This window comes from Prinia subflava, chromosome Z, assembly GCF_021018805.1.
Source record: "Prinia subflava isolate CZ2003 ecotype Zambia chromosome Z, Cam_Psub_1.2, whole genome shotgun sequence".
NCBI classification, from domain to species: domain Eukaryota; kingdom Metazoa; phylum Chordata; class Aves; order Passeriformes; family Cisticolidae; genus Prinia; species Prinia subflava.
In genome coordinates this window covers 47,037,112-47,055,007 of record NC_086283.1, presented here as the reverse complement: position 1 = coordinate 47,055,007, position 17,896 = coordinate 47,037,112, and the positions used below count along the sequence as shown (strand labels likewise).

The window sequence follows — 17,896 nt, the reverse complement described above, 5'->3', positions numbered from 1 at the left end:
ATGTGAGGGTGATGAGGCACTCGAACAGGTTGCCTGGAAAAACTGTGAAGTTATTGTTAGTTAAAATCCTTGGAAGTGTTCAGAGGCAGGCTGGATGGGGCTCTGAGCAACCTGATGTAGTGTCAAGTGTCCCTTCCCCTGTCAAGTGAGTTGGAACCAGGTGGTCTTTGAAGTCCCTTCCAACCCAAACCATTCTGTGGTTCTATGACCTTTGAAAAATAAAGAAATTTATTATTCGTATGCAAACTCAAATCCAGCCAATGAACAGCTGAATTAGGAGTCCAAAGTTTATGAAGGCACTTACCTAGTGAATGTCTTCTAATCCCTTTTATATCCATATGCCCCTGTTTTGGTGGGGGTGGGAGGGCAGGGAGGTTCCTACTTGTACTGTACTTCTGTAGTGGAGTAAGGGCCAGTAAAGGATGCAGTTCACATTGTTTTCTGCTTTCATCCAGCAGATGTCTGCCACATCCAATAAAATTGGCTGTTACACAGAGGAGGGAGTTAAGATTTTGAAACAGAAAGCAGAAACAAAAACTAGAATGAAGAAGTGCCTTAAAATCTTGATGTCTGCTAGTCACTGCCATCTTCATTCCAATGTCAAACCTAACAACTCTCAAAGCTGTTTTAAAGAAGTTTATGGCTAGAGGTAAAGTTCTTCCATCCTCTCCTGTTTTATTTCTGCAAGGAAAAGCTTCAGCAGGGATTGAAGAATAAAAGGATGGTTACTAGTATTAGAACACTGGAGAAAAGACATAAGCTTGTCTCAGGAATACACAAACACCAAATCTAACAAACCCTAGAGCTTCTTTGGACTCCTAAAAAAAGTACAAAAATATTTGATAGCACATTACTAATGTCAGTCTTTCCAGAAAGAAAACAGCTTTTTATACAGCATGTTAGCTAGGCAGGATAACATACTTTGCTGCTGCTGACTGGAGGTATGCCAGCAGTAAAATTTATGAAGACAGAAAGTCATCTTCTTCTTCATAGAAGTTGTCTCGTCTTAAATTTAGAGCCTGTATGAGGGTTGGTGGTGATGAACTGGTCAGCAGGTAGACAGGTAAAAGATATTATAAGAGAAAGGTTTTATAAAATATGGATTAGGCCCTGCTACTTTAGCTAAGCAGTGTGCAATAGGTTGAAAGAAACTGTCTTTAGAATGAGAAGTTCGTTAATACAACAAATTATTCCTGGATGAAAAACAAGTGCACCTGCAATAACAAGGGATCTGGAGAATCAGTAGAAAAAGTATGCAAACTAACTAAAAATACAGAAGTTTGATAGATATGCAAAATACCATGTACTGACCAATGAACCAAGTATGAGTGTATTGGTAACCAAATCCAACACAGTATCTTCTGATAATCCTATATAATATGACATGTACAACAAAGAGGGGTCCTTCCTGCATGAAAAAATGGAGTCTTGGCTGACTTACTTCAACAGGGAGGCAAAGGGAGAACACTGCAGATGGCTGTGCTAGTTTTTACCCAGCACATTCCTCAGAGTATTTTAGTGGCTGTGTATATCAGATCATTCCTGCTTTTGTCTTTGTTGTAGAGAAGTATTATCCTTTTACTAATTAGAAAGAGTTAGAGCTGAACAAAATACTATGAAATGATGTATTGACTTGAGGTACAAGAAGAAGTGAGAACAGTAGAAATAAGAACAGAGATATTTGGAAGGTTTGGGAGAGAGCATGGAAAACTGGTGGCAAAACTGAGCAGAAGACAATTTCCTTCGAAAAACTACCACAATGTATTTAACCTACTAGAATAAGACTTCAAAAGAAAGCTTTGTTTATGTTTCTGATAGCATTATCTCAAAGTAACAGGAATGACTTTTTTTCTGCTCACATGTATAATGATGTTTTTCAAAAGATTGTTCTTCCACTGCCTCTGTCCGAAATGTCCCTCTGTGACCACTACTGTACTGCTGGCTGTTAAAATTGCCCAGTACGGGAAGCAATCCAGTGTTATATTAATAGAAAAGTCTACTTTCATCACATTTCCCTGTGCTTGCCACTGAAAAAAGATAATTAAATTTAATTAAAGAAAAATATGTGATTGTTACAAGATTAATAAGAATTCTGAGACAACTCTGCTGTCTTTGTGTCTTAGCCAAGTACAAATAAATCCCAAAGCTATGAATTATTCAAGTCAATATCAATATCCAGTACTGAAATGAAATACTGACAGACTTGAATCCAGGAAAAAATTCACATTGGCTCCAGTGACCAAAGGTTTCACCAAATATTTTTCAAAATGTCTCTTCTGTCATGCCAAAGCTAAATTAGGGCAGTGAGTTAGGGATCCTAGGTTTGCATTATTCTTTTATGAGCAAAGCAGGGTGCTATATATAGGATGCTTAAAGGCTTGAAAATCTGTTGTAAGAAAAAAGAAAGTAACATTTACTTGCCTTTAGATACCTGTTTCCTTTTTCTCCTTGGAAACCTGTGGGGCTGCCATCTTTCACTTCTGTCAGGATTGTTTATTAATTGGCCAGATCCACTGGAAAGCGGTTCCAGGCACTCTGGGGACCAAGCATGCTGTTTCAGTTATGCTTCCAGCTCCTGCCAAACTACAAAATTATGGACCTGAAATGGGAATTGAACTTAGGTCTCCCGCTTGGCAGCACAAAGCATGACATTTGACTTAACACAAGGACCATGCTTCAAAGGTTAGAACCAAACATGTTGGTAAAGGAGCAACAACTGAGAAGGTTGCTTGTAGGAAGGTCCTGATGATCTCATTATTGTAAAAATAGCTTTAATATTTACATGGCAAATACCAAGACCTTTGTAAAAATCTTTTAGGAAGAAAAGAGCAGCATTTCAGTGACCAAAAAACAACTTAAAAAGGGAAAAAACCCACAACTTACTATTATTTACCAATGGTACTAAAATTTTAATTAAATTGTGAGATTGGTCTGATAGAACCACTTTCTTAAAGCAAGAAGACCTGGACTTCATTAGCATGGTTTAGCAGGTAAATGAAAAAATCCCTTGCTATTAAAAGCATCACTGTTTTCTGAGCTAATTAATTATATAATATATTCCAGCGGTCAATGGCCAGAGACTTCAGCCTAAAGTGTTAACAAGCTTTGAAACTTCAACCCTGTTGACACAGACCTGACTTTGGCAGTGAGCCCCAGTGAGGAAAGTGGTCCCAGCAGAGCATCTGTTAAGGAGTCCATGAACTGGTTCTGGCCTTTGCACAATGAAGGGCATGGGGAAAAGTGCCAGCAGGTGACTGGACACTGAAAGACACAGCAGGGACTGATGACTTTGCTGGATGACCCCCAGACTTTTGCATACACAGACTATGAGGGTATAAAAGCCCAGAGTTTCCTGTGTTTAGGGCCCTTCCTCAGAGACACCGAGCTTAAGCTAATCTTTTGTTGTTGCACCATGAGTAGATTATTTTAAGGGTTGAGACTCTGCTATGGGAAGCATGGGCTTGCACCGGTAAGGAAACCTGATCTGACGCGAGTGTGGGGTCCCGGCTCGGGTGCTGTGAGTGTGACTGCCAGAGTGGCTCACGGATGGCTGGACAGGGAGGTTTCCTCAACAGCACCCTAAAATCTCAAAAATATTCCATAGTACTCTGCACATGGAAAATTAGGATCTTGCTTTCTGCTATATTACTAATTTCACAGCTTCACTGTGATCTTGCTACTAATGACTTCTGTTGTACATAAATACTTTATAACTTTATTTCCTGGATACAGGAAGTCTGGGTATTATGGACTTTTGGGTCCATAGTTACTGGGTCTGTGGACTTTTGATTTTAAATTAATTAAATCTTGGCCAGTTGAAAAAGTGCTAGAAACATCCCCATCACTGGAAATTTTATGTACAGCTAGGTGACAGAAACATCAAAGATGACATGTGTGCAGCACTCTTTAGAAGTTATTTTCATATCAGTGATGATTTTTAAATTTCTTCAAATGCTTTGTATTTATCTGTTTTCCTTTAAAATGGGACAGATTAACCAGGACACATGTAGCAGATAATGACCACTTTCTCTGTAGGGTTACTAAAGCAGTGAAGAACAAGGTGGGAGCCACTGAATTGTGATTTACCCTGTGCTGAAGCTGTGCATGTACTGGAAAGAGAAAATGAGGTTAGGCTTTTGCTTGTTTTTGAGTGTTTATGGCTAAGCTGTCGGATGTGAGAGCTTCTCCAGTTCTCATTGTTTTCCAGGAGGATCTGTGCAGTGTGAGGAGAGAAACCAGATGATGGTTAGGCTATCCTAGGGTCTACTGCCCTACTGTAGGGATTAGGATTGGAAGCTGTTTTGCATTTGGAAAGGAACCTGGATTTTTTAGGGACCCTACTCACAACAGACTTTTATAAAAGGAGACTGAGAGACTGTACTGCCTGGGATGAAGTGTCCTTTCTTTCCCTAAGAAACCAGCCAGGACCACAGGCTGTGGGTATTGCTTCCTGCTGCTCATAGTTTGTGTTTCAGAATCTACCTTCTGAACTGGTCATTGTTGGTGTTTTGGTTTTTTTTGTTTAAATTTGCACCTGCATTCCCATTGCTAAACTGCAAGCCGAAAAAAATATGCAAACCATGTTTGAATGTGCACGTGCTCTATAGTCATCGATGCAAACAGAAATGAGGGCTGAGATAGGTTGAATCCATAGGAACTTTTGTCATGCAGTCTCAGCATAAGCTTTCCTCAGGCAGTGAAATGAAGCAGCAGGGAGCCTTTTTGCTACCGCCAGCTGACTCGCTGCATCAAAGTTTGATGATGCTCCGATGAAGCTCCACAGGGAATGTGAAAAAGAATCATAATTTTCACGGCTGAAGCACAGCTCTGCATTTAAGTATGCCTGTAACCAAAGCCCAGTAGCTGCTGGTTAACACGGGCGGCTGTGTGAAGGCAGGTGATCCCCTTATTTAGCAGTGCCACTACCCACCCACGTGACAAGAAAATGGTGGAGGATCTGTATTCCTAGTAAACTGCCAGAGAACGAGGGATGCTGAAGTGCAGCAGCGAAGCATCTTTACTATTTTTGCAGTAGAAAGGCCTTTTCAAGTCTTCAGAAGGTAAGCATCTCTTTTCTCCGAGTGGCAGATGTGCAGAAGATTTTCTGATTAACGGCTTCTTATTGCAGTTACTTTAGGCAGAAAAAGGGTAGATGTTAGTCAGCATGATGCAAAGCACTCAGGACCTCATTACTGCAAACAGGGCAGCTGTATTTTAATTCTGTTGCAGCTCTTTGTGAGAGAAGCTTACATCAGTTCAGAAGGATTTCTTTTGTCTGAGCACAGGCATGGTATTTATAATTAGGAAACAAAACTTCACTGCACAGTCACCTAATATGATGGATTATTTTCTGCTTTTTTGCCTAGCTCTGAGGATACAATGGGCAAAAAGGCATGAAAGGGCATTGCCAGCATATAGCTTGCTTTTAAGAGTGCTTAATTACTGGTAGCTCGACTGTTTGTGACAGCTCTTATTGCAGTCTACTTGGCATTTTAGTTTCATGTTTATATAGTTGGGTTTTTCCCCTATCAACTGAAGCATGATTTTTGAATTTTTTGCAATGTCCTCTAAAATTTTTGCTATGAACAGTATATGTAATTTTTGAAGGTTAACTGATGAAGGATGCAGCAATAATCTCAGTCGTCAGCGATTCAATTACAGCAAAAGTTGGTTTGTGCAGGCAGTATTTTTTAAAAAATTTAATTATAGGAGCTTGATTCAGCTCATTCAGTTACTTGCTTTTCTGTCTGTGGTAAAGGAATGAAAATATTCTTCAGTTCAAAGTATGGTAAGCACATAAATGATACTGATGATAGGAGTGTACAGGATGCATTGAATTAAACAGAATGTAAAAATATTGGCTACTTAGAGCAACACTGAAAGGAAATGTATGCAGGCTTTTGGTGTGGTGCATTTAGGCAGACTTCTTCTGCCTAAGAAGGGTGCTGGGAAAGGGGAAGGAGGGGCAGGCAGAAATGTAATTTCTGGATTTATCTTTATTTACTTGGAAAGCAGAGCATTTTTGAGAAAGGGAGGATGCGCACAGCTCTAGCAGCACTGTCAGGAGGCATTAAAAAAACTGTGGAGGTCAGAGCAGGGAACAATACACACCAGTCGTTACCCTGCCAAGCATTTCTATTTTTCGGGGCTGCCATATTCAGACTTTCACTCAGCCACAATCTACACTGATATCTCATGTGGGGCAGGGGTGTACAAAGATCTAAAACAGCCTTTTCTTTCGCAGCTTTGATGACTCTGTTTTTTTTTATTTAGCCTTGCACAAATCTGGACAGTAGAAAATTTATGTAGTTACAAGACAAATCTAGTTTTTGCATACATTCACTATTTTAAAAACTTAGATCCTGCTGCAAGCAGTCTGTTGCAGTTTTGTGGCACCTCTATATAGTGTTCAGCAGTAATAGGAGAGCAGTGTTATTTACAGCTTGTAATATATCCGTAGGAAAAAAAAGTCATTTTAAAGCCCCAAGCTTTGTTTGGGCAAAAGTTACAGCTTGCAAAGTTAATTAACGATGTGTAGCTGAGAATATGATTTTGAAAGCACCCGTGAATATTGATAAGGCTTTTTTTAAATTACTGTAGTGTCTTCAAGACTGGAGACACTTCCTATCACATCCTGTATAAATACCCAGAAAATGACAGTGCTACTGCAACAACTAATGATACTGAGGCAAAGCAAGGTGGGAGTGACATTCCAGTTGCTTCACAGATTTCATAGTTTATCTGCTTGGTTTTTCCTTTGGAAATTGAAGGAACTGGTTTAGCTGTTACAGGATTTTAAGAATCAACTAATTATTTGTCTTTAGTATATCTTGTAGTTTGTGGTCTTACCAACAGCTATTGCACCTATGAAAAACAGACAGCAGCAGACAGAACTTCTTTTACAGTCAGATGAAGCCTGATTGTATCCTACACACTGGCAGAAAACGATAAAGAGCTCTCTGCTGGGTAGTAGCCCAGCAGGATACACCATTTTCTGCTTGTTGAGAATAGAGCATATAGCCAGCCTTGCCCATATATTTCCCTGGCTGTAATAGGTGAGGAGTGCCATGTGGAGGAAGGAGGAGCCCCATTTTCTCACCTCATTCCTGAACATTGCTTCTTCAGCCTGGCATTTCCTGTCACTGTGTCTCTTTCACGGTGTTTTTGCTATGACTGACATTACTCTTCTTTCCCACACTTGGGTTGGTTTTTATCTTCTTACTGCTTCTGTGGCACTTCCCACTGAGTGTCAGAGTTCTGCTTCTGAAGATAACTGGTGGCTTTCTGCATCTCCCATCTCTCTTTGCACACGCCTTTTAGACCTGCCAGCTGCACGGTCTAACAGTCTTTCCTGCTCCTAACACCTCTTGGCAGTGCAGGCAAGCTGCAGAACAGCATGTCTTCCAGTTTTAGTGCTTCAGTAGAGCTTATGTGCCCTGATTAGGAGTCTTCTCTGGCTCATGTTTGGGACTTTAACCTATATTTTTCCCAAGCTGATAATTTTCCAGTATGGATGGGAATTCATTTCAGTTACCAATTTATACTCAGTGAGTTATTTCCATTTGAATTTTATGGTTAAAATTCCCACTCCACATTCTGCATTGTCACTTAAATTCTCCTACTGTTTATTACATCTCCAACAGCTTTAGGAGAGACTAAAGTCTGAAATGACACCTTTTCAGAGCCTTTTCTTTAGGTCACCCAAAGCCAAGACAGGGAAAATATAGCTGTTATTTCTAAGTTTGCAGTAGGTCAACTAGGAATCTAAATTATAATTACATAGAATACTACAAGTTGTGAAATCACTGATTCAGTAACATGGAAAAGGGAGAAGGGTAGACATTTAGCAACAGTGACAGAGATGTGAGAAAATAAAGAATCTCACAATATTTAAGGTATTGAAGAAATAGAAATATTTTGAGGATTGGGAATTACATGATAAATAGGACCAGAGAAAAGCAGTATGAGGGGAGGAAAAGATAGAAGTCATATATTACAAAAAAAAAAAAAATGTTGCCATTGTTTTTTCCTATCTATCAACTTATTGTCCAAAAGCTGAGCTTGAAATAAGAAGAGTGTTAGAAAAACACTAATACTTTAATGGACAGCTGAAAAAAAAATCATACATCTTGATATTAAGTGAATTCTTGCAATTTGCAGCTCTGAAAGTTGTCATCATCATCATTTTACCATGTGAGCAAGATATACTTCACCTGTTGTAAGATGCTTTGTTAAAGCATTTCATTCCAGCCTAGTTTAGGATGGCAGTAAGTATCACCATTGCTGTACTTGTCATCATCCGTGCATGCAGAGAAAGAAGTCCATTAAGCAATGCAAGAAGTTGCCAATATTGCAGAAAAACTGAGTGGTAAAGAGAAATACCCACTGAAGTTCAGGTACTAGCTCAGGTTCAGAACTTATGCTTATGAATAATGCTTAAGAGCAGTCTGAGACATTTTAGCATGTTTTAATTTGGAAACAAATGTGCTTGATACAGTGTAGATTGTAATAGTTGGAGGAGATTTCTCACAAGTCCAGTGGAGAATAGGCAAGTCCAGTAGGGTATAAAATTTAAAACTCTCTAAAGATTTTTTGGCTTCTGATCCTATATCCTTTCTTCTGTTAACTACTCTCAGATTATTAGCATACTTCCTGTAAGTGCAGATGGCTGCACTGGGTAGAAGGTGCACCCTGCTTTTCAAGTGCTTCTCACATGCCACTTACATAATTTGGAGCTTCAGGTATTCTGATGGTTGGTCCTGACAGCACAGTACAGCAGGAAAATGGTCACCATGAGCCACACATCAGGAAAAGAAACTGGTTTAAAAGTTAGGAAAACTAAAACTGAGTTTTCTCAGGGGATAATTAATCACTCAATGAGAGTGGAAGGTGGGAATCAGATCCCTGGCATCTTAATAAATTTAAAAAATATAATTAAAAATGAAAATGTATTTTTGGGTTATACCTATGGATCTTTCGAATCAGATTTAATTTCCACTTTCTCTGCTGGCATTACCGTGTTGCATTTTTAATGTTTGTTCAACAGTGGTTGTTGATTAACAGATCATCTAGATATGTGGAATATTATCTGTAGAATGCTAACAACATCTATTAAGAGATCAGAAACATGCTTTCTAAATGCTGGTACTGCTTTGAACCTGCACAGCATATTGCCAGACCTTGTGATCTGTTAGTATTGATGGAGGAGCACCCATCACATAAGCTCCCCAACTTTGTGTTGTTAATTCTGATGATTCTCCATTTTCTCAAAAGATTAAGGAGCATTGATCTAGGTTAGGGTTAGGGTCAGATAATAACCCCTGCTCTGCGGGCAAAACCATGTGGTAATATACAAGTGCAATGCTACGCAAAGAAATAGATGTTAAGTGACATGTTACTTCTGCCTTGGAGTTTGTTACTCTCCACCTGCTTTCGCAGACAGAATATTGTCTTGAGAGAATATTATTCAAGTAGAACTATTAGAAACCTAGCAGGTTCTGCACTTCTCTGTAAGAGGCATAGTTGGAGACAGTGCTATTATATGGATGCGTTCCGAAAGCGCCACCCTAAGGAATTGTCTCCTGACTGTGTTCATGCCATAAGCTTGTTACAAGGTTTTGGAGACTCTGGGATCTACTGCTGGCAGCATCAGCCCAGTTTGCATTTCCATTTTGGCAAGACATCTAGGGACTTCAGTTTCCCTTATTTTATATTAAGATGCATTTTTATGTCATGTGGCTGGAAGTCACATACAACTGAAGAAGGCTGGAGCCCTGGATTTCTTCCATAGGTCTTCCTCATCCATGGACATGTGCATAAGGTTGATGAAATGGCCTAGGGAAATCCATGATCCCTGTTTACTTGCATTTGTCCCTTCATGTCTCCGCATCCCTCCATGACTTTGCCTGCTTCTCTTGTGCTGTGACACAGGGAGGGAGCTGGCAAGGGGTCAGGACAGACAGCATGTGGCTGCCTAGGAGCAGTGAAAGCAGCAGCATATGCTTAAGAATAGCAGCTTTTGTTTTTCAACAGTCTTAAGCTAATACACCTACTACTATGATTGGCTTCTGGGAATAAAATGAGGCTTATAGTATAAGTTAAAAAAGAGGAACAAGGGAAAATATGGGTAGATTAATAGACACAAAACAATTAATTTGATTGGGGACTAGGAAATGTTTTAATAAAGAACGGTTAAAAATTATTCAGTGGCTCTTAAGTGATAATTCTATCATGTTTTCAAATCTTGTGGCTACAATACATGATTTTTCCACAGAAAGAATATTACTCTTACTGTCATGCCTAACTTTTTCATTCAACTCCAGTGCTGAAAATGGAGCAAAATGTCAGCTCATGAAAACTGAAGTATTAAAAACTAGGAAGTTATGATTTTTGCAAATATTTAGCAGTGGCTTATTCTGTGGTTTTTGTAAGTGACATTTTTTTTGTAAAATAGGATTATGTCATCTACTCTGTAGCAAGCAGTATGACAATGATGAGTTAGCATTTGCACAGATGCTTGATTAATAAACTTTTTGGCTCAAACAAATCATCACAGTTTGTTTCTTTTCCTTTTCATACAGATAGGAGAATGAAAGTCTCATGCTATGCATAAGTTACAGTGCTCAATCTACAGATTTTTCGTAAACTAACTTGTGATTAAGAGCTACAAAATAAATAGCAATAGAAACACTGTTAATTTCTAACATATGGTTGCCAAATTCAGGTCTTGGGAGGTTATAAAATTAATCCATTTTTACAAGTCACCTGTATACAGTTAAATTATTTACACAGCTGTGAGTAAAAGTAATTACTTTTTTATAGTCTCAGATATCCTGGAGTGGATTCCTTCCAATACACTTATTTTCTTGGTATGTGGACAGAGCTGAAGCATAATCTCTGACTGATACAGACTAAATCTTGCACAGTGTATGTCACTTTGATTTGTTGCATACTCCTTTACAGTTTAGGGATCATTAATTCTGCTGAATCTAAAAAATTCTCACTGCAGTCTCTTTTATCTCTGAATAGGTATCTGCATAAATTCTTGTTTATTGTCTAGAAGTTTTGTAGCAGGGAACTAGTTATAGGAATTAATTTTGGGTTTGGTGGGTGCATTTGCTAATGGGTGTCTTCATCTCTTTGTGCACAGTCCATTTGGGCTTTTGGGGACTAATATTCTTGCTTTCTTTCTCTGTTTCTTCCTGTGTATTTTCATCAAGTTTCTTCACAGCAAAGCCTATTCTTTTGTCAGTGTTATTTCTGAAATTCGTGTATTAACACTCTCTTTCTTAAAGCATTTCCTTTTGGCTGTAGACACAGTTGATACTGAAGTGTGTCCAACATTTCTCTGACTTTGCAGAACATTGCTACCTATGTAACCTGGACAATAAGCATCAAAACATGTAGATTACATTAGGATTTCTTACTAGCCCAGTAGCATTAAAGGTCTTGGAAATAACACATCTCAGTTATAACAGTTTATGGAGTTAAATCTACAACTGGAAAATGATGGACAGACTGACTTTCTTCTCTGAACACTCCAAGTAGAAAAGTAGAAAGTAGACATTTGCTGTTCTTTTAAAAAATGTTGTTGTAGTGATTGATGGTCTATAAACCTGTAATATATTTTCTGAACGGAAACGGCACAGAAATTATGAGCCACAAGTGTGGAGCCCTATGAAAGTAAGCAAAAGATGTGCTTTCTGGATATAAATGTAAAACAGCTAAAATGAAATAATGTGTCAAGTGTTTAATTGTGATAAGAGAATAGGTTTTGGTATTCTTTTATATGAGGTGAGGTGAATGTTGGAGTAGTGCCCTGGTTTTGACTGGCACAGAGTTCATTTTTTCTCAGCTAGTACAGTGCTATGTTTTTGATTCAGTATGAGAACAGTGTTGGTAACACACTGATGTTTTAGTTGCTGCTAAGTAATGCTTACCCTAAGTCAAGGACAGGTTTGGTGTCTCATGCCCTGCAAGCAAGTAGGTGCACAGGAAGCCAGGAGGAAGCATAGCTGGACCATAGATGACCCAAGCTGATCACAGAACATCATGCCTGGTGTGTAATCTGGGGAGTTAGCCAGCAAGGGGGGACTGATCGTGGCTCAGGGATGGAGTTTGACATGGCTTGGTGGGTGTTGGGCATTTATGCTGTTCCTCACTGAACCCTCAAGTCTAACTTTGTATTCTCCACCCCATCCCACTGGGTGGGGAAAAGTGAATGAGTGCCTGTGAGATGCTTAGTTGCCAGCTCAGCTTAAACCACGGCAAGGAGCTACAGAGATGGGTGATAGCAAAACACCCCATATAAGTCATGTTGTTTGGTAATATATTTTGCCTCTAAATTATATGCATTTCTATAATTGTAACACAAAGAGGAATGGAGCAATTAAGAAAATATTTTGTGTAAACACATATTTGATGTAAATTGCAGTTTGTGGAGTGTTTGAATGGTTGCTTTGGGTTCTTCTAAGGCTTTTAGTTGCTTCTGAGTAGGAAGGAATTCTTGTTTTGTCTGAAAGAAGTTAGACATCTTCCAGTTGAGGTGATCAAAATTATGTAAGACCCATCAGGCAGGCCAGAGATGGATTTACACAGGGTACTGGCAAAACACTTAACCCTCCATAATGCTAAGGCACTTTCAGACAGAGCTGTGCTGAGAGTCAGTAGACAGGCATTACTGGATAAATGCCAAGGGCCTTTTCATACCTTCCAAGGAAAATACTCTCATATCCAATCCGTCAAGCTCTTCTTGCTATTTTCCTGGGCTCAGTACTTGCATAAGGGTGGTGTCACAGGGTGGGGATAGGAGGAGTTCAAAGGAGAACTTTATGCTGCCTGTGTGCTGCAAAAGTAACTCCATAAGTTTAAGTTCCCTTACTTGTTTTTGTACCCTAAAATTTCACTTCACACATTCTTCTTCAAAGCAGCTCAGTATTTCACTATAAACTAATGAGAAAGTGGGCTATCAGCAGGACTCCTACTTCATCCAAAACCAGGGTATACCTGCATAATGTATGGAATTTGGGAAGATGAAAAAAGACTAAATGTCTAGTCTCTGAATAACCTTTCCAACTGCACTTTGTCTCCTGTCTTCACATTTAGTATCCAAACCAAGCACATATTAATATGCACAGAGGTGATTTTATCCATGTTGTTTCTTTGACTCAGCATGTTTTGAAACTTCATAAAAAAAAATTGTGACATCTTGTGAAAATTTATGAGTAAAATTATTTCTGTATGTAGAGGGAACAGCACAGAGGAAACATGATTTATTTATTTAGGAAAAGCACCTGGCAGTTGTGGGTTCCACTTCAGATTAAAAATGATGAGTAAAGAAAATGGGAAAATGTATGAGTTTTGTAGTCCAGCTGGTGAATAAATTGTGGTGACAGTCACAGCTGGATTAATGTTGATCTCTTTTGTACATTGTAGGTATTTATTCAGAGCAGTGCATTGGAAGCATATCTTGTTTTAGACTAAAGAAATTAACTTCTTGATATGTAATAGCTGCAGAGCAACTTGGGAAACTGGTGATAGATCACAGATGACACAAGGGTGAGGCAGCACAGCCCATAGGGACTATGACATATTGCTGTGAATATTCAAAGCTGCTCTTTCCAAAACAGCAAAATGCTGCTGTACCTAGAAAAGTCAGGGAGGATAACTTTAATTTTGAGAAATACTGATTTGAGAGGGCATTAAGAATTATTTAAAGCTTATTCATTTACTGAGCTGTAACAATGTCTGAACCAAAAAAAAAGAGCAAGGAAAGTATTTCAGCTTCCATCCTCTCCTCCTTTCATATGATTTTGGTATCTGTCTCTGATCCACCTTTGAGAAATGAGGGGGGTTCAGATGCTTCTGAACAAGATCATAGACCTGAATATCAGAGAAAATAATCAGTAACTTGATTCTAAGTGCAGCTGATCCTTAAATGACCAGTCTGCGTACAACATAAAAGAAGCCATTTATGACACAAAAAACCTTAATTGACTTTGACCTCTGTTCCAAGATCCCTTTTTTATCAATCCAGTAAATCATACCTGCATGGAATGGGCTTTCTAAAGTAACTTATTTCTTCAATAGGAACTTTCATTAAAAGGGAATTAAAGAAATATATATCTCTCTTTCTTAAATATTTTTGTCCACATCATACAGGGTGTTATAAGCTGCCACCCTTATGGCAAGGCAAGGATTTTTATAAGCCAGAATTTGAAAGCATGTGAAGTAGTCTGTGAGGAAGGAAGAGGAGGTAGTTGCCTATTTTAAAGTTTCTGGAGTCTCACTTCTATTACTAGGGTTCCTGCTGAGATCTGTTGAGAGCTTCTGCGCAACCAGAATTTACTCTGCAAGGTGTTGAGCTGCTCAGCATAACATGCTCTCAAAATCCATCAGCAAATGTGAAGCTGTGTCTGTAGAAAACAATCTTCATCTATATCCTCCCAATTCTCTTACTGACAGCAATTCTGAAGCCATATATTGGGACACAGTATCACAGACATTTAAATATGCCTGTATTGCCCATTAATTTATGTCTGAAATATTGAGTGTGGCACATGAAAATTAAGAACTTTCACTGAACCTAAGGTATGTATGACTGGCAAGGAATCTTTAATGTCTTTGGGTAAAGCTCAAAGGATTGGGAAAAAGAAGACTACCTCCCAGGTCAGACTTTCTCTTCTCCAGAAAGCCTTTTGAATGTTTTGACAGTATGTAAGAACCTGACACAATTAAAAAAAAAAAAAAAAAAAAAAAAGGAAACTTAATCTCTGCTAGAAATCTTCTGAAAGGCAATAGCATTTTTTGTATTTGAAGATAAAATGGAGAACCTTGTGACAGCAATGCTAGCAATGCTTTTGGTAACTGTACTTTTTAAATGCCTGTGTTGACCCAGTGCTTTTAAGACCAGAGAATTTTACTTTCTAAATTTAATAATCCAATATGACCAGTACAGATTTTTGACATTAAAGACACCGTGTCGACAAAATAAAACTAGAAATTCTCCAACTAATTTTGATGCTGTTTAACTGTAATTTATGAGTAAGGGATACTTTTGAGTATACTGCTTCTAGCTGAATTTTGTAAGAAATTTAATCTAGTGTATGAAACATGTGTATGTTTTAATAACTAGAAATGTACTGTTCTTCCCAACTGTGATAAAAAAATCTGGTTTAACTCAGCTGCAGTGGTCCCAGTGAAAGCAGAAAAATACTTCAAATTATTGTTGTGAAAGTGTAAGAGGCCCTAGAGAAAGCAACAATACCAACTCAAGTGCATATGTGATGGAAAAAAAAATAAAAACAAGATGCCACAGGGAGAAAAGCAGTCTTGAGGTAACCCTAGAAGTGTCATAGTTTAGGACAATTATGTCCCGGGCATTGCAAAAATGTTATGCAACTCTAACATTGTGAATTAATTACTTGTAGGAAATTGCTTTCTTTCAGATTATAATTGTCACTGTTTTTGTAGACTATATAAAACTCAATCATGCTCTTTTCATACAGAAGAAAAGATGATCTTCATTTTTAAAGAATTTTTTGTTTTATACAGAGAATAGTGTCTCTTTTTAATTCAGAAAGCCTGAAATTTCACTATCCTGCTGTATCTTAGTCTTCACACAACTTTGAATATTTCCTTTCAAACAATTTCCTCCAGTAATTTCCAAAGGTTGTGTAGTAAGGAATTGCCATTTGGTCTGATAAAGCTGTAAAAAATACCACAAATTAATGATTTGAATGACAGTATGAAAATTCTATCCAATCAAAATATAAACCCTTGAGTACCCATAAGTCATCATCTGACTAGTCTTGAGCTGCTTTAATAGAACTCTTCACAGTTTTATTTTTAGAAAGGTTAATAAAGCCCCACATAAAATCCTAATCAGAATTTAAAATGGATTAGAAATATTCATACTCTTCCCATACCCTGTCCACTACGGTTATTTTCCTTAGCCAGCTGTTACTTATAGCATTTCTTTTGAATTAGGATTTCTCTCTAGCTAGTTCAGATGAATGAATCAGACTTCATTACATATATTTTACTATAGATTGTATAAAAACCACAAAACCCCCCTGCAAAGACTCTTATGATTTACGTACATTGTCTGTGTAAGTTGTGCTGGTATTTAGTACTTCTGAATACAGGTAATTGTACAGAGTAAAGGGAAAAAGGAAATGGTACCTTACAGGCAATTTGTGCCTTCATTTTATTCATGAGCAGGATACTTTGAACAAATTTCTTCACTATTTTGTAGTATGTGCTAAGAGAAAGGTTATTTCAAGCCTTCTTTGACAGTAATTAAACATATTCTAGAATTTACACATTTTGAAAAATCATTAAGCTGTTCATCTCTGTATTTATGAAAGATGTACTATACAGTATTTTGGGATAAAATCCAAGTTAGTAAAATTAGTTTTTATTGAGAAACAAGGCTTGGTTGTAAGATGAGCAGCACAAATGTGTGTGACCATGGCTTTAAACTATGTATGGTCTCATGGAAAAGTGAGAGGTGGCTAGTTTGCCTGTCTGTATTGAGAATTTGATCTCACAGGGCTTGAGGTGAAGACCTTTTTCAGTTTTAGGCACAGTGAAGCCTTTGGCAGTCCTACTTATGTGCATTTATCTATAATTTATATGAAATTAACGAGAAATCACAGAGACTATGCACATACCTTGCTACAGTGATTGACCAAAGGGTCTTGTCTGGACACAATCAAATTCTGAGAGTAGTCCTCCTCATTGGGAGACTGAGGTCAGGAAGAAACTGCAAGAGCATTAAGCCACACCTGTTCAGATCTGTTCCGCTGAATCACTTGAGTCATTCAAAACATATCTAGCTGATGCTGTTGCAGGGAAAGTACCAGCTTTGAAAAGTACCATCACAGTTCTGTTGGTCAAAGTTTAAGAATGGTCTGTTCTGCAGCTTTTGTGGGGAGAAAAAAAAAAGAAACCAGATTTCAGAACAATAATGCAGAATAAAATGCTACAAGTATTATGATAAAATAAATGAACCTCTCTTGAAGTCATGCATTTGCAGATAGTTTGCAAGCTGTTAAGAATGTCCTGAAAATTTAAAATTTTGTTTCATGTTTGCAGTTGAACCATCCTTCCAGCAAGTATTTTGTAAAATATTTAAATAATAAGTAGACATGAAAAACTTCAAGTCAATTTACTCTAAAAAGTTGCTATCTTTGTTGCTATTTTCACCACTTAGTGCCTTTTCCTTGTCTTATGTATGTATGTGTGTAGGTATGTGTGTACATAGGTGTATCTTCCTAAATATGAGGTCTAGGTAAGATATTTTGCAACAATTTAGTCTTTGAAAATCTGTGATGTAGTTTTGGTTCTCACTTTTTCACTTTCTGAACTGTTTACTGTGACACATTACCTGCATCAGTATTACTGGTTTGGGTCAGAATTGCTCTAAGATACAAACACTACCAAAAAAGGGAAAACCTACTAATTTTTGCTATAGAATAACTGTATATACAGTCATGAATATATTGTTTTACAAAGAGTAACTGAAGCTTCTTGCAATGATGTCTCCTGTTTGCTGGATAACCAAAGACCAACTTAGTTTTTGTAAAATGAGAAATATTGGTGTTTGCAATATCAGTTTTGTGATCAGACTTCTGAACTGGCTATGTTAGAGGAAATTTTGGTTCTGTATAAGATAATGAGCTATACATCTCTTTAAGATCTTACTTTGTATTTACTTCTCAGGTTGGTACAAGAGGATGTGGGAATGGACATCCCCTTAGCTGAGGGTGTACTCAGCCCCAGTTCTACAGAGATGAGGCCTGGTGAGAGAAGCTCTTGCTCATTTTCTTAATTGTATCTTATTCCTGTAGCATTTAATTATGCAGTGTGGTGATATTTCTGTGCTGGTAAAGAA

General features: G+C 37.9%; 1 protein-coding gene across 3 annotated transcripts in view; it reads left to right on the top strand.

Moving 5' to 3' along the window:
• PRUNE2 (prune homolog 2 with BCH domain) overlaps nt 1-17,896 on the top strand; it is a 132,082-nt gene that overhangs the window by 86,426 nt on the left and 27,760 nt on the right. For all 3 annotated transcript variants that reach the window (XM_063421709.1, XM_063421708.1, XM_063421707.1), the window contains exon 10: nt 17,725-17,804. In XM_063421709.1, the coding sequence (XP_063277779.1) occupies nt 17,725-17,804 (80 nt within the window). The remainder of the gene's footprint in view (nt 1-17,724; nt 17,805-17,896) is intronic.